At 44.0% G+C, this 17,451-nt stretch overlaps 1 protein-coding gene across 1 annotated transcript in view; it reads right to left on the bottom strand.

Moving 5' to 3' along the window:
• Positions 1-17,451, bottom strand: part of LOC143788008 (melanopsin-B-like) — a 441,953-nt gene that overhangs the window by 216,002 nt on the left and 208,500 nt on the right. The window contains exons 2-3 of the mRNA XM_077277326.1: positions 15,792-15,995; positions 14,756-14,927 (exon numbers count right to left, since the gene is read on the bottom strand). Of these exons, the coding sequence (XP_077133441.1) occupies positions 14,756-14,927; positions 15,792-15,948 (329 nt within the window). The 5' untranslated portion in view covers positions 15,949-15,995. The remainder of the gene's footprint in view (positions 1-14,755; positions 14,928-15,791; positions 15,996-17,451) is intronic.

The following is a 17,451-nucleotide window of genomic DNA, read 5'->3' as shown; positions in this document are numbered from 1 at the left end:
CAGTTTGTTTCCAGGTTTTGGCGGGCCTTTTGTGCTAGGATGGGCATTAATTTGTCTTTTTCTTCGGCGTTCCATCCTCAGACAAATGGCCAAACTGAGCGAACTAATCAAACCTTGGAAACCTATTTGAGATGCTTTGTGTCTGCTGATCAGGATGATTGGGTGGCTTTCTTGCCGTTGGCCGAGTTTGCCCTTAATAATCGGGCCAGTTCGGCTACTTTGGTTTCGCCTTTTTTTTGTAATTTTGGTTTCCATCCTCGTTTTTCTTCAGGGCAGGTTGAGCCTTCTGATTGTCCTGGTGATGGACAGGTTACAGCAGATTTGGACTCATGTGGTAGACAGTTTGATGTTGTCTCAGGAAAAGGCTCAGCGTTTTGCTAACCGCCATCGGTGTGTTGGTCCTCGGCTTTGGGTGGGGGATTTAGTCTGGTTATCTTCTCGTCATGTTCCTATGAAGGTTTCTTCCCCTAAGTTCAAGCCTCGGTTTATTGGTCCTTATAAGATTTCTGAGATTATCAATCCAGTGTCTTTTCGTTTGGCCCTTCCAGCCTCTTTTGCCATCCACAATGTTTTCCATAGATCTTTGTTGCGGAGATATGTGGTCCCCGTTGTTCCGTCTGTTGATCCTCCTGCCCCGGTGTTGGTTGAGGGGAAGTTGGAATATGTGGTTGAGAAAATATTGGATTCTCGTTTTTCGAGGCGGAGTCTTCAGTATCTTGTCAAGTGGAAGGGTTATGGCCAGGAGGATAATTCTTGGGTGGTTGCCTCCGATGTTCATGTCACTGATTTGGTTCATGCTTTTCACTTAGCTCGTCCTGATCGGCCTGGGGGCTCTGGTGAGGGTTCGGTGACCCCTCCTCAAGGGGGGGGGTACTGTTGTGAATTCCGCTCTTGGGCTCCCTCCGGTGGTTGTAAGTAGCACTTTTGTGAGTTCTGCTCTTGGGCTCCCTCCGGTGGTTTTGAGTGGTATGGCTGCTTCTTGGATTTAGCATCAGCAGCTGCTTCCACTGATCATCTTTCTGGCTCGGCTATTTTAGTCTGGCCTTATCCCTCAATCAATGCCAGTTGTCAATTGTTCCTGTTTGGAGTCACGGCTCTTTTGGATTTCCCTGACACTCTGACCTGTTCAGCAAAGATAAGTCCTTGCTTGTCCTTTTGCAGTCCTCTTGTTGTGGACTTATTGTTCAGCACATTCTATGTTTTGCTTATTTGTCCAGCTTATCAGTATGGATCTATTCAGCTAAGCTGGAAGCTCTGGGCAGCAGATTTTACCCTCCACACCTTTAGTCAGGTGTGGAGATTTTTGCATTTCTCTGCGGTGGACTTTTTCTAGTTTTTATTACTGACCGCACAGTGTTCTGTCCTGCACTATCTATCTAGCTAGTAGTGGCCTCCTTTGCTGAATCTTGTTTTATTCTATGTATGTCATTTCCTTCTCCTCTCACAGTCATTATTTGTGGGGGCTGTCTATCCTTTGGGGATTTTCTCTGAGGCAAGATAGCTTTCCTGTTTCTACCTTTAGGGGTAGCTAGTTCTCCGGCTGTGTCCAGGGAGTGACAGGAACATCCCACGGCTACTTCTAGTGTTGTGTTAAGATCAGGAACTGCGGTCAGTATAGTTACCTGTTGTGAATTTGGTTTCTGGGCTCCCCCGGTGGTTTCTGGTGGTACTGCACTTGTGTGCTTCATCTCCTCTGTTCACCTGTTTCCATCAGGATGTGGGAGTTTTCTATTTAACCTTGCTCCTCAGTCATTTCTATGCCGGCCAACAATGTTACCAGAAGCCTTTCTGTTGCATGTTCCTGCTCCTAGACTACTATCAGCTAAGTTGGACTTGTAGTCCTAAGTTTGTTTTGCATTTTTGTTCCAGTTCTCTGTGATTGATTATTTCTGAGGCTGGAAGCTCTTGTGAGCTGAAATTGCCACTCTGGTGTCATGAGTTGATATTAGAGTCTTAAAGTAATTTCAGGATGGTGTTTTGAAAGGGTTTTCAGCTGACTGTGAAGTTCCCTTTTCTGTCTTCCTACTATCTAGTAAGCGGACCTCAATTTGCTAAACCTATCTTCATACTTCGTATGTCAATTTCCTCTGAAATCACCGACAATATATGTGGGGGCTACTGTCTGCCTTTTGGGAAAAATTTCTCTAGAGGTAAGCCAGGTCTGTATTTTCCTCTGCTAGGGTCAGTCAGTTCTCCGGCTGGCGCTGGGCGTCTAGGGATAAAACGTAGGCACGCTACCCGGCCACTGTTAGTTGTGCGGTAGGTTTAGCTCACAGTCAGCTCGAGTTCCCATCTTCCAAGAGCTAGTCCTTTTTGCATGCTTTACTATGTTCTCTTGCCATTGAGAACCATGACAGTTTGGCCGGCCAAGGGTTAAAATAATTGGCAGAAGAAAGGAGAGAAAAGAACCCTGCAGAGAATTTTTTTTTTTTTTTTCCTGAGTTTGCTCATTAGTTGATTCACTTGCATCTCTGCTTACTGCAGCCTTCGTCTCTCTCTCCTTCTAATCCTTGAATGGTTCTGATTTCACCTGATTAATATGGATCCTCAGAGTTTAGCTACAGGTTTGGATAATCTCGCTGTGAAGGTTCAAAGTTTACAGGATTTTGTTATTCATACTCCTATATCTGAACCTAGAATTCCTTTACCTGAATTTTTCTCCGGGGATAGATCTCGCTTCCAGAATTTCAAACATAATTGTAAATTATTTTTGTCTCTGAGATCTTGCTCCGCTGGAGATCCTGCACAGCAGGTCAGGATTGTAATTTCCTTGCTCCGGGGCGACCCTCAGGACTGGGCATTTGCTTTGGCACCAGGGGATCCTGCGTTGCTCAATGTGGATGCGTTTTTCCTGGCTTTGGGGTTGCTTTATGAGGAACCTCATTTGGAGATTCAGGCTGAAAAAGCCTTAATGGCCCTGTCTCAAGGGCAGGATGAGGCTGAAATATACTGCCAAAAATTTCGTAAGTGGTCTGTGCTTACTCAGTGGAATGAGTGCGCCCTGGCGGCGAATTTCCGAGAGGGTCTCTCTGATGCCATTAAGGATGTTATGGTGGGGTTCCCTGTGCCTACAGGTCTGAATGAGTCCATGACAATGGCTATTCAGATTGATCGGCGTTTGCGGGAGCGCAAACCTGTGCACCATTTGGCAGTGTCTACTGAGAAGGCGCCAGAGATTATGCAATGTGATAGAATTCTGTCCAGAAGCGAACGACAGAATTTTAGGCGAAAAAATGGGTTATGCTTCTATTGTGGTGATTCAACTCATGTTATATCAGCATGCTCTAAACGTACTAAGAAGGTTGATAAGTCTGTTTCAATTGGCATTTTACAGTCTAAGTTTATTCTATCTGTGACCCTGATTTGCTCTTTATCGTCTATTACCGCGGACGCCTATGTCGACTCTGGCGCCGCTTTGAGTCTTATGGATTGGTCCTTTGCCAAACGCTGTGGGTTTGATTTAGAGCCTCTGGAAGTTCCTATACCTCTGAAGGGTATTGACTCCACGCCATTGGCTAGTAATAAACCACAATACTGGACACAGGTAAATATGCGTATTAATCCGGATCACCAGGAGATTATTCGCTTCCTTGTGTTGTATAATCTACATGATGTGTTGGTGCTTGGATTGCCATGGCTGCAATCTCATAACCCAGTCCTCGACTGGAAAGCAATGTCTGTGTTAAGCTGGGGATGTCAGGGGACTCATGGGGACGTACCTTTGGTTTCCATTTCGTCATCTATTCCCTCTGAGATTCCGGAATTTTTATCTGATTATCGTGACGTTTTTGAGGAGCCTAAAATTGGTTCACTACCTCCGCACAGAGAGTGCGATTGTACTATAGATCTGATTCCGGGCAGTAAGTTTCCAAAGGGTCGTTTATTTAATCTTTCTGTGCCTGAACATGCTGCTATGCGGGAATATATTAAGGAGTCCTTGGAAAAGGGACATATTCGTCCTTCGTCATCTCCCTTAGGAGCCGGTTTTTTCTTTGTATCTAAAAAAGATGGCTCTTTGAGGCTGTGTATTGATTATCGGCTTTTGAATAAAATCACGGTTAAATATCAGTATCCTTTGCCACTGCTTACTGATTTGTTTGCTCGAATAAAGGGGGCCAAGTGGTTCTCTAAGATTGATCTTCGTGGGGCGTATAATTTAGTGCGAATTAAGCAGGGGGATGAGTGGAAAACCGCATTTAATACGCCTGAGGGCCATTTTGAGTATTTAGTAATGCCTTTTGGTCTTTCAAATGCCCCTTCAGTCTTTCAGTCCTTTATGCATGACATTTTCCGTGAATATTTGGATAAATTTTTGATTGTGTATCTGGATGATATTTTGATTTTTTCGGATGACTGGGACTCTCATGTCCAACAGGTCAGGAGGGTTTTTCAGGTTTTGCGCTCTAATTCCTTGTGTGTAAAGGGTTCTAAGTGCGTTTTTGGGGTTCAAAAGATTTCGTTTTTGGGGTATATTTTTTCCCCCTCTTCCATTGAGATGGACCCTGTCAAGGTTCAGGCTATTTGTGATTGGACGCAACCCTCTTCTCTTAAGAGCCTTCAGAAGTTTTTGGGCTTTGCTAATTTTTATCGTCGATTTATAACTGGTTTTTCTGATGTCGCTAAACCGTTGACTGATTTGACTAAGAAGGGTGCTGATGTTGCTGAGTGGTCCCCTGCTGCTGTGGAGGCCTTTCGGGAGCTTAAGCGCCGCTTTTCTTCCGCCCCTGTATTGCGTCAGCCTGATGTTACTCTTCCTTTTCAGGTTGAGGTCGACGCTTCAGAAATCGGAGCTGGGGCGGTTTTGTCGCAGAAAAGTTCCGACTGCTCCGTGATGAGACCTTGTGCGTTCTTTTCTCGTAAGTTTTCGCCCGCTGAGCGAAATTATGATATTGGTAATCGGGAGCTCTTGGCTATGAAGTGGGCTTTTGAGGAGTGGCATCATTGGCTTGAGGGGGCTAGACATCAGGTGGTGGTATTGACCGACCACAAGAATTTGATTTATCTTGAGTCCGCCAGGCGCCTGAATCCTAGACAGGCGCGCTGGTAGTTATTTTTCTCTCGGTTTAATTTTGTGGTTTCTTACCTACCGGGTTCTAAAAATGTGAAGGTGGATGCCCTTTCTAGGAGTTTTGAGCCTGATTCCCCTGGTAATTCTGAACCTACAGGTATCCTTAAGGATGGAGTGATATTATCTGCTGTTTCCCCAGATTTGCGACGGGTCTTGCAGGAGTTTCAGGCGGATAGACCTGATCGTTGCCCGCCTGGTAGATTGTTTGTTCCTGATGATTGGACCAGTAGAGTCATCTCGGAGGTCCATTCTTCCGCGTTAGCAGGTCATCCTGGAATCTTTGGTACCAGGGATTTGGTGGCTAGGTCCTTCTGGTGGCCTTCCCTGTCGCGAGATGTGCGAGGTTTTGTGCAGTCTTGTGATGTTTGTGCTCGGGCCAAGCCTTGTTGTTCTCGGGCTAGTGGATTGTTGTTATCCTTGCCTATTCCGAAGAGGCCTTGGACTCACATCTCCATGGATTTTATTTCTGATCTCCCTGTTTCTCAGAAGATGTCTGTCATCTGGGTGGTGTGTGACCGTTTCTCTAAGATGGTCCATTTGGTTCCCTTGCCTAAATTGCCTTCTTCATCCGAGCTGGTTCCTCTGTTTTTTCAAAATGTGGTGCGCTTGCATGGTATTCCGGAGAATATCGTTTCTGACAGGGGAACCCAATTCGTGTCTAGATTTTGGCAAGCGTTCTGTGCTAGGATGGGCATTGATTTGTCTTTTTCGTCTGCTTTCCACCCTCAGACTAATGGCCAGACCGAGCGAACTAATCAGACCTTGGAGACTTATTTGAGGTGTTTTGTGTCTGCGGATCAGGATGATTGGGTTGCCTTTTTGCCCTTGGCGGAGTTTGCCCTCAATAATCGGGCTAGTTCTGCCACCTTGGTTTCTCCTTTCTTCTGTAATTCGGGGTTTCATCCTCATTTCTCTTCCGGTCAGGTGGAGTCTTCGGATTGTCCTGGAGTGGATGCTGTGGTGGAGAGGTTGCATCAGATTTGGGGGCATGTGGTGGACAATTTGAAGTTGTCCCAGGAGAAGACTCAGCATTGTGCCAACCGCCGTCGTCGTGTTGGTCCTCGTCTTTGTGTTGGGGACTTGGTGTGGTTATCTTCTCGTTTTGTCCCTATGAAGGTTTCTTCTCCTAAGTTTAAGCCTCGGTTCATCGGCCCGTACAAGATATTGGAGATTCTTAACCCTGTGTCCTTTCGTTTGGACCTCCCTGCATCTTTTTCTATTCATAATGTCTTCCATCGGTCATTGTTGCGCAGGTATGAGGTACCGTTTGTGCCTTCCGTTGAGCCTCCTGCTCCGGTGTTGGTTGAGGGTGAGTTGGAGTACGTTGTCGAGAAGATCTTGGACTCCCGTGTTTCCAGACGGAGACTTCAGTATCTGGTCAAGTGGAAGGGCTACGGTCAGGAGGATAACTCTTGGGTGACAGCCTCTGATGTTCATGCCTCCGATTTGGTCCGTGCCTTTCATAGGGCTCATCCTGATCGCCCTGGTGGTTCTGGTGAGGGTTCGGTGCCCCCTCCTTGAGGGGGGGGTACTGTTGTGAATTTGGTTTCTGGGCTCCCCCGGTGGTTTCTGGTGGTACTGCACTTGTGTGCTTCATCTCCTCTGTTCACCTGTTTCCATCAGGATGTGGGAGTTTTCTATTTAACCTTGCTCCTCAGTCATTTCTATGCCGGCCAACAATGTTACCAGAAGCCTTTCTGTTGCATGTTCCTGCTCCTAGACTACTATCAGCTAAGTTGGACTTGTAGTCCTAAGTTTGTTTTGCATTTTTGTTCCAGTTCTCTGTGATTGATTATTTCTGAGGCTGGAAGCTCTTGTGAGCTGAAATTGCCACTTTGGTGTCATGAGTTGATATTAGAGTCTTAAAGTAATTTCAGGATGGTGTTTTGAAAGGGTTTTCAGCTGACTGTGAAGTTCCCTTTTCTGTCTTCCTACTATCTAGTAAGCGGACCTCAATTTGCTAAACCTATCTTCATACTTCGTATGTCAATTTCCTCTGAAATCACCGACAATATATGTGGGGGCTACTGTCTGCCTTTTGGGAAAAATTTCTCTAGAGGTAAGCCAGGTCTGTATTTTCCTCTGCTAGGGTCAGTCAGTTCTCCGGCTGGCGCTGGGCGTCTAGGGATAAAACGTAGGCACGCTACCAGGCCACTGTTAGTTGTGCGGTAGGTTTAGCTCACAGTCAGCTCGAGTTCCCATCTTCCAAGAGCTAGTCCTTTTTGTATGCTTTACTATGTTCTCTTGCCATTGAGAACCATGACAGTTACCACCTGCTCAGAGCTAGTCGCATGCCGCTCCTAAATCACCAGTCCATAACACCGCTCCACTGGATGATGTCCTGGGTTTTCCAGTCAATCACCGGGTTGTGCATAGCCAACCATGGAAAACCCAGAACCATTTGTGCAGGCAGATTACTGAGGACCCTACATGTAACTTGCTCCGAATGTAGGACCCCAATGTGGAGTTTAACCTCGGCCACAAACTCAGTAATCTCCCTCTGTGGGAGAGGAGTGGATTGATGGTGACCACCCGGATAGGATGAGGCAGTTTTTCGATCCTGAAACTGGCTGTGCGCGCAAACTCCTCATCAATAAGATTTGTGGCAGAACCACTATCCACAAACACAGTGATTGGCAGCTCTCTGCCAGCGACCATAACTTTGGCAGGGAGCATGTATTGAGAAACCACAATGGAGGATATGCATAAGTTCATATTGGCCTCCTCCACACCCTCTGAGCTCAGCAGTTTTTCCGCCGTTGCGCTTTTCTTAGATAGCAGAGGACAAGTATTAACATAATGACCAGTTTTACCACAGCAAAAACAGGCTCTCTGCTTCCTGAGCAAAGGGGCATGATGCTTCACATGTGATACTCCTGCGATTTGCATAGGCTCCGTGGGCTCACCTGCAGCAACCTCACGTGTACCTACGCTCTCCCCCATAGGCGGCGTCTCTTGCACCCCCCGACGCAGATGGCGATCAATGCGGATAACAAGACTCATAGCGGATTCTAGAGAAGCAGGAGTCTCGTACATCAGAAGGGCTTTTTTAACCCTTCCTGAAACCCCATGAACAAACTGACTCCGTAGCGCGGGATCATTCCACTGTGTATATACCACCCAGCGGCGAAATTCAGAACAGTAATCCTCTGCCATATGCTCCCACTGGCGGATATCGCGAATTTTAGATTCTGCTAGACCCATTCTGTCAGGATCCTCATAAATGAGTCCAAGAGCAGAAAAAAACCTTTGCACTGAGTTATATGCAGCAGTATCAGATGGTAAAGAAAACGCCCATGCTTGAGGATCCCCATTCAGTAATGGCAACACCAGGCCCACACGCTGAGCCTCATTACCTGAGGAGATCGGGCGCATACGAAAATATAGTTTACAAGATTCACGAAAAGTAACAAATTTACTGCGTTCCCCAGCAAACCTTTCAGGTAAAGGAAACTTTGGCTCAGCAACTCTGCCTGCAGATTCAGCTTGCACATTAGATACTACTAGACCCTGTTGCTGAACTGCCCCCTTCAGCTCAGTGACCTGCAGGGACAGCGCCTCCAACTGGCGGTTTATGGAAGTCATGAGACCCATGGAATACAAAAAATATGGCCGATTATAATGTCACGGGGGTACTGGGTAGACTACAGCTGATTACCCGGGCCCCTGCAATATCCCTCAAACTAGGGAAACCCTGTCTGTCCCTCTCCCAGAGTTTACACTGAAGGTGTGCATGTCTGGGCCGCCAGGTCTGACCCTGAGTCCTGTTTCAGTACTAAGCTGAAACCTCCACCCGCCACCCAGTGAAAAGACCTCTCACCAACCCCTACAGAAAGCACAGACAGGGAAAACTAAAAAAACGCACCACGCCGCAGACACACAGGAAAACACTATAATGTGCACAGGGCAAAACAATACAAATATAGGAAGGAGAAATATAACGAAGGATAATACACCACCACATACGATATTTCCTCTCCTAGACCACCACTCCAGATCGAGATCACCAGGCACAAGACACAAGCTATAATCGGCAACGCCCAAAGCCCAGCAAAACTATTTAAAGGCAATGGGCATGACTAAGCCTCCAACCCGAGTACCAGCCAGATTAACCCCAGACAATCTGGATCAATCTAGCCGGCGCCACTGAGAGTATAGTAGACGAATGAGGAATTACCGCTGTCTGTCGGATGCCCTAGTGTGAACAGCGTCCGACATGACAGTTCTTTGGCAGTCTCAAGTACACTTTATGATTCTTTGCTGAGATGATTTGGGGCTATGTTGTAGTCAATGGCATGGGGAGCATTTCGGTAGAGGGAAGAATGGATTCAATGAAATTTTAACAAATTCATGATGCAAACATAAAAAAACATAAAAAACATAAAAAAGCTGAAGTTGAAAAGAGGATGGCTGGTACAAATGGATAATGAACCTAAACACATGTCAAAATCCACAATAAACTGCCTCAAAAAGTGCAAGCTGAAGGTTTTACAATGGCCCTCACAGTCCCCTGATCTGAGCATCATTGAAAATCTGTGTCTCAAAATAGCAGTGCATACAAGATGACCCAGGAATCTCACAGAACTGAAAGAATTTTCCAAGGAAAAATTGATAAAAATCATTCAAACAAGAATTGAAAGACTCTTGGCTGGCCACAAAAAGCATTTGCAAGCTGGGATACTTTTAAAAGAGGGTGTTACAAGGTACCACTCATTCAGGGTGCCCAAACTGTTACTTTTTATAGAGCTCCTTTTCCATTTTTTGTAATATTTAAAATGTTAAACATGAAGATATATATTTTTTGGCCTAAAATACAAAGGAAATGTATGATCTTTAACTTTAGACATTTTAGAGATCATTTCATCTTCATCTTGCTTAACTGTTCACAATAACAGTAATTTTGACCAGGGATGCCCAAACTTTTACATGCCACTGTAAATTAAGAGACCACCACATCACAACCCTGTCATGGGCAGTCCAATCTCCAGACCTGAACTCCATTGAAAATCTCTGGAATGTAATCAAGAGGATGATGGATAGTCACAAGCCATCAAACAAAGAAGAACTGCTTAAATTTTTGCACCAGAAGCAGTGTGAAAGACTGGTGGAAAGCATGCCAAGACGCATGAAAGCTAATTAAAAATCATGGTTATTCCACAAAATATTGATTTCTGAACTCTTCCTGAGTTAAAACATTAGTATTGTTGTTTCTAAATAACTATGAACTTGTTTTCTTTGCATTATTTGAGGTCTAAAAGAACTGTTTGTTTTTTTTATTTTGACCATTTCTCCTTTTCAGAAAAAAAAATACAAAATTTATTGCTTGGAAATTCGGAGACATGTTGTGAGAAGTTTATAGAATAAATGAACAATTTACATTTTACTCAAAAACATACCTATAAAGAGAAAAATCAGACAGACTGAACATTTTTCAGTGGTCTCTTAATTTTTGCCAGAGCTGTATATGTCCTCCATGCTGGTATATTTAGTCTCCATCCTGGGCCCATCCTTGTATATATGTTCCCCATCCTGGAATATTTGTCCCTTATCCTGAGCCCCATCCTGTTACACATCTCCCACATCCTTGTACATATGTCCCTTATCCTGGACCCCATTCTGGTATATCAACTGTATATCCCACATACTAATATATATGACCCTTATCCTGGGCTCCATCCCTGTATATATCCCCATTTTAGAATGTAATGTATATCCCCCATCCTGGTATAAATGTCCCTTTTCTGGGTCCCATCCTAGAATATAGAATATATAACTCCCCATCCTGGTATGTACCGTATTTTTTGGCATATAAGACGCACTTTTTCCCCCCCAAAAAAGGGGGGAAAATGGGGGGTGCGTCTTATATTCGCAATGCAGGCTTACCGTGGACCGTGGCGGCAGAGGTGCGGCGGCAGAGGTGCGGCGGCAGAGGTGTGGAGATGAGGAGGTGAGGAGGCACAGTGAGCGGGGTCCCTTTCCCCGGTGAGGTGATGCAGCAGCCCCGGTAATGCAGCAGGGCCGGGTGAATCCTGTTGTTATCGGTGCGCGCGGCCATCTTCCTGAGGCCGCGCGTTCGCAGATGGAGCTCTGCTGCCCGGGGCTTCAGGAAAATGGCCGCGGGATGCCGCGTGTGCATAGATGGGGATCGCGGAGGCCATTTTCCTGAAGCCCCGGGCAGCAGAGCTCCATCTGCGAACGCGCGGCCTCAGGAAGATGGCCGCGCGCACCGATAACAACAGGATTCACCCGGCCCTGCTGCATTACCGGGGCTGCTGCATCACCTCACCGGGGAAAGGGACCCCGCTCACTGCGCCTCCTCATCTCCACACCTCTGCCACCGTGGTAACAACAGGATTCACCCGGCTCTGCTGCATTACCGGGCTGCTGCATCACCTCACCGGGGAAAGGGACCCCTCTAACGCCATACCTCTCACTGTGCCTCCTCATCCCAACACCTCTGCCGGTAACCACTGCTGCCACCCTCCCATGGACACCAGGCCGTGGCGTCGCCCACCTAAGCAGGAAGGGACCCTGCTCAGGTGCACGCCGTACCGCCTCACCCCACCTCTGCCGACACCATGCCTCCTGTGACCCTGCTCTGCCACCACCAGCCCACAGGTAAGATACTGTAAATTCGGACAATAAGACGGACCCCCATCTTATAAAAAATCTTTTTTTCTGCAATTTTCACCCCAAATTTGGGGTGCGTCTTATGGTCCGGTGCGTCTTATAGTCCGCGAAATACGGTACATTCCACATCCTGGTATATATTCCCCATTCTGCCTCTGTTCCTTAATGCTTTTGTGCCAAAGCCTGCTTTTGTTTTCGTAAGGAGGTCAATTTTTAAAATTCTGACCAGTGTCACTATATGCAATAATAACTCCGGAAAGCTTCAATGTACCCCAGTAATTCTAGGATCATATTTCTGTGACATATTGTACTTCATTATAATAGTAAAAGTTGTTCAATACGACTTGCACTTATTTCAGAAAATATTGGAAATGTGGCAAAAATGTCATAATTTTTAAACTTTCAATTTTTTTGCCATTAAACCAGAAAGTTATGTCACACAAAGTAGTTAATAAACAACATTTACCACATGTCTACTTTACGTGAGCACAATATTTGAAACATAATTTTATGTTAGAATGGTTTTATATTGATCAGCAATTTCTAATTTTTCCAAAATTTACAAAACCAATTTTTTTGAGAGGACTAGATGACAGGAAATAAGCAAAAGTGAACCCATTCTAAAAATTTCACCCCTCAAACTGCTCAAAATCACATTCTAATTTTCAAAAGGGGTAATAGGAGAAAAACAAACTGTTCAATTTATTACGTAATTTCTCCTGAGTACACAATACCCATATATATGGTTGAAAACTACTTTTGAGGCAAGTTCAGACGAAAATGAGCACCATATTATAGTGCAGATTTTCCTGTTATGGTTTGCAGGTACTATAATCCACTGGAAGTGCCACTGAGGTGCTAGAACAGCAGAACCCCACATAAGTGACCCAATTTTAGAAATTGCAGGCTTGAAATGCAGGCTTGCTATGAGCGCCGACCACAGGGTGGTGCTCACAGTAGGCCGGCATCAAGGACCTCTATGGTTACTGTCCTGACACATCGCCGACCCCCGATCATGTGACGGGTGTCGGCAATGCTATAATTTCCGGACGCGCGGCCAGAAGCGGTAGTTAGCTTTTGACAGCGGCATTTAACAGGTTAATAGCGGCGGGTGAATTGCGATTTCACCCGCCGCTATTGCGCGCACATGTCAGCTGTACAAAACAGCTGACATGTCGCGACTTTGATGTGGGCTCACCTCTGGAGCCAACATCTAAGGGGGAGACACGACATGCGCTGTACTAGTACGGCGCATTTCGTGAAGGGGTTAATTACACGGTTGTTTTCCAGAAAAAAGCAGTAGTGGATGTTGCTGAGTGAAAATTGCAAATCTTTCATTGTAGTGCACAACACGTTCTAGAGCCCATTACATTGTAGGGCCCATAGATTGTGCCCAGCTCATGCTTCTGGAGACATGCACCCATAAGTCAGGCGGCCTCTCATCACTGCAGAATTGTCAAATGTGGACAGTGAATGTGGTTTAGGCACACTGTGGTGCAGAGTGAAAAGGGGCATTTTGATTTGGGGGGTGAGGAGTCATAGCTTTTCCAGGCTTTTCCAGAGCCTTTGTGCTAAAAGTAATGTGTAAGCCCCTATATTTCCGTTAACAGATGACGGACCTGAGTGGGGACTTGCTTTTTTTGTGGATGGAGTTGGCGCTTTTATTGTGAACATTTTACATAACATTTTGTATCACATTTATCATGCACTCTGCGCTAAGCACTTACTTTGGGGTTTCCATCTAAATCTCTAAATTACATGATTCTGATGAAATCCCTGAGGCATGCTTTCACTATAACGAGGTAGCAGAGTTACTCTGGACTCCATCTGGCCTCTGTTCAGCGTTGTCCTTTTCAGCAGTGAACAAAACTGGGGCCATCCATGCTATTATGCATGCCTAAAAAGATGTATACCACTGGTTTATAGACCAGATGGCATCCATCTTCCTCATTATAGGGAGGTTCATTCTGAACCATATATTTCAGAGATTTACACGGAAATCCCGTAGAGCGCAGAGTCAATGTGAGCCAAGCCTTACTGCATCATTGGGAGGCAGAATGAACAAAATCAACAGCAGGTGAAGAATTGGTTTTATTTATTTTACACAATAAAAACTAATTTTTAGAAAAAAATAATTGTTTTTGCATTGCTTTATTCTGAGAGCTATAACTTTTTTATTTCTCCACTGACAGAGCTGAATGACATTTTTAGCAGTATCATTTTTATTTACATTCATTTTTTTATCATGTTTTATTCCACTTTTTTTGGTAGTATGATGAAAAAGGATAGTTTTTGCCACTTTTTTTACAGTGTTCATTGAAAGTATTAACTAGTGTGAAAGTTTCATAGATCAGGTCATTCCAGACGCAGCAATACCAAATATGTATATATATTTTTTTATTTTTACATAAATATACATATTGGTGTAATATTTTTTTCTTCTTTTTTTTTTTAATGTGTGATTTAAAAAAAAATAGTTTTAAAAGCATTTTTTTACTTTTCTTTAAACTTTTTTACTAAGCACCTGTATGGGACTTCAACTTTTATATGTCTGATTACTGGTCTCATGTATTGCAACGACGATGAGGGAAAAAGGCCACTTAATGACCGCCATTTTAATGCATATTGGCGACTGTTAAGGGGTTAAAATGAGGTGATGTGCTGACAACAACGATTATTTTACAGCTTAATTAAAAATCATACTGCCCAATTAATGAGCGTAATGCTGGCTTTATTATGACAGCTTTGAACAGTCGTTCCTCATTTATCTGACTACTTAAATGCAGCATAAGTCTGAATTTGCATTTATAAGTCCCTGCCAGACACCTCTAGTTTCACATATCACATGGAAGAGAAAATCAGCCATGCTAAAATACATCATGTATCATTATTGTTTTCTCCAGTATTCACCTCCATAAACATCAGATTGTTGGAATCTTCTGATATTTAAAGCGTAATTTGTCCATTTTGGCTGTAACTCACATTACTGATACATTGGTTCAGTTATGTAAAGCTATTAGTTACATTCTCTCTCATGATGACGTAATAATGTCTTACCTGCTGGTACTTCGGATTGCCAGGAACATTAACATATAACAGTGAAGTATCACAAGGAGTGGAATGAAGAAGACACAGCAGCACAGCATCATAGTGTAACTTTTGTTTGCAGTTGTAGATGTGACATAGTCCCATGTACATGATATCATTAGACCTTCAGGCACATAAGAACCTAGTAAAAAATGTATCAATTAGTAAACAAACACAATAAAAAAGAGATACTAGTATAATATTTACATAACATAAATTTTAGTTAAAACAATTGTGAAATGATTGTCCATTAAGAAAAATGTACTAGAATCAGGAAGAACATTCCTTCTGTACCATTACGTTTGACTTTGGAAATACAGGTGCTTCTCACAAAATTAGAATATCATCAAAAACATAATATATTCCAGTTCTTCAATACAAAAAGTGAAACTCATATATTATATAGTCAGCTTGGTATTCTGTGGCTGAAACTATGCAAATGACATGCTTGCTATCTCCTGCTTGCCCACTGATGGCGCTTACACGGGAGAATTCTCACAGAGAGTAGTGCCCGCGATGTCAGGATTCACATAGAGTGACTGCAGACTTGTAGTTTAAGACCGGACAACCCATTTAACCTGCAAATAACTCCTATATCTGCAGATTAATAGAATTCGGGGACATGACAGATCCCCTCTACATTTCTGCAAGGCAGCCCTATTAAAATCCACAATGGTGTCAAGATATTAAATTCAATTAGGATGCAAAAAAATACTACATAATATTAGAGTGTGGCAAATATCAAGCTAAAGCTAAAACTTAATGTTCCTCGAAATATTCTGAGTAAGATCATGTAAATGTCATATAATAAAACGTAAAAGCCACTGTAGACAATGCAGTCTTTGACTTTTAATCCCTTAATCCTAAGTAATATTTTATGATATAAAATCTAATTTTAATCTGAGATAGTGATTTACCCTAGATGCAATGCTTTAATCTGTCTGAGTGCCCCTCAGCTATCATTTCTTATGTCTTCTCACTAATATGTCAAAGTGATTGTACTTACTCCAACCAAGTAACGGTGCCATACTCCACATAAGTGAATAGAGCCACACGAGAACAATTACTTGCATCGTCCGCTTTTTGGATGACCACTGTATCGATTGCAGTGGTTTGGTTATGACTAAATAACGATCCACAGCAATAGCCAGTAACGTCATCATCGAGGTTATCCCAAATAGTGCACCACAGAATGCATAGATATTGCAGGCTAGAAAAGAATAGGAAAACAAGACTAGAGTCAGAATAAATGTAGCATAAAACATTCTAACTGCGTGAAATCATTTCTATCAAAATCTAATGAACTTCATGAGACATGAAATTGCTTCTAGGGTGATTCATCAATATTAGAATTTCTGCGCATGATATATGTAATAATAAGTAATAATACAAATTCTGCGCTATTTCCAGTAAATCATCAGCATTTTACTTCAACAATACATGACGACTTAAAGAACCACTACATAACAGAAGAGCACAAAAAAGCTTACCCAAGCACTACCTCCCTTAAAGGGAATCTGTCATCAAGATTTAGTATCACATCTGAAAGCTGCATGATATAGGGGCAGAGCCCCTGATTCCAGCTGTGTGTCACTTACTGGGCTGCTTGCTGTGATTTTGATAATATCACTATTTTATCTGCTGCAGTTCTAGCAGTTTTCTTAATGTTGAGCTCTGTATACCTTACTGACAACAACGATTGGCAGCTTTTTGCCCATGCACAGTGTACACAGTTACCAGTCATTGGTAGGGAGGGATTAAACAGAGCTCATGAATGTGAAGGACTACATGGCAGCAGGTTTACTAGTCCTCTCATGGTAATCTCTTGCAGATAAAACAGTGATTTTATAAAAACTCTAAGCATCTCAGTAAGTGACACATCCCTGGAATTAGGGTCTCTGTCTCTACATTATGCTGCTCTCAGATTAGTCGCCTTTTGTTCTCAACCTCTTAAAGGCCCCGTCTCACTTAGCGACGCTAAAGCGATCCCGACAACGATACGACCTGTCAGGGATCGTTGCTGCGTCGCTATGTGGTCGCTGGTGAGATGTCAAACAGTGAGATCTTCCAAAGATCGCTGCTGCGATCTCACTGTTTGACATCTCACCAGCGACCTGTAGCGACCTGTACAACGATGTCACATGGGAGCTAATATGACGATTCAGTGTCTGAGTCGTCAACGAGGTCGTTGGTAAGGTGTCAAACACAGCGATGTGTGCTACCCAGCGGGACCTCAACGATCAAAAAAAGGTCCAGGCCATTCCGACATGACCAGCGATCTCACAGCAGGGGCCTGGTCGCTGCTACGTGTCACACATAGCGAGATCGCTACTGAGGTCGCTGTTGCGTCACAAAACTTGTGACTCAGCAGCGATCTCGCTAGCGACCTCGCTTAGTGAGACGGGGGCTTCAGCATGGCATGAAGGGTAAATCAGACACAAATAAGACTTGTGAAATTAAATGCATGTCTTGTGGCTAGACACCCATTGGCCACCAGCCTTATCAGCTGGAGATTAGCATTTCTCTTGTCTGCAGAATTTCTAATAGACTGACTTTTTCAGAATCATTGGATATGCAAATGGCCTCTTCAGAGAGGAAGAGGACTTGAACTCTAGAGCGCCACCTGTTGGAAGTAGCGATCCTACAAGTCACTGTCGACCATTTCA

This window comes from Ranitomeya variabilis, chromosome 1 (genome assembly GCF_051348905.1).
Source record: "Ranitomeya variabilis isolate aRanVar5 chromosome 1, aRanVar5.hap1, whole genome shotgun sequence".
NCBI classification, from domain to species: Eukaryota; Metazoa; Chordata; class Amphibia; order Anura; family Dendrobatidae; genus Ranitomeya; species Ranitomeya variabilis.
The sequence above is the reverse complement of the archived record's forward strand: the minus strand, read 5'-3'. Positions and strand labels throughout refer to the sequence as shown.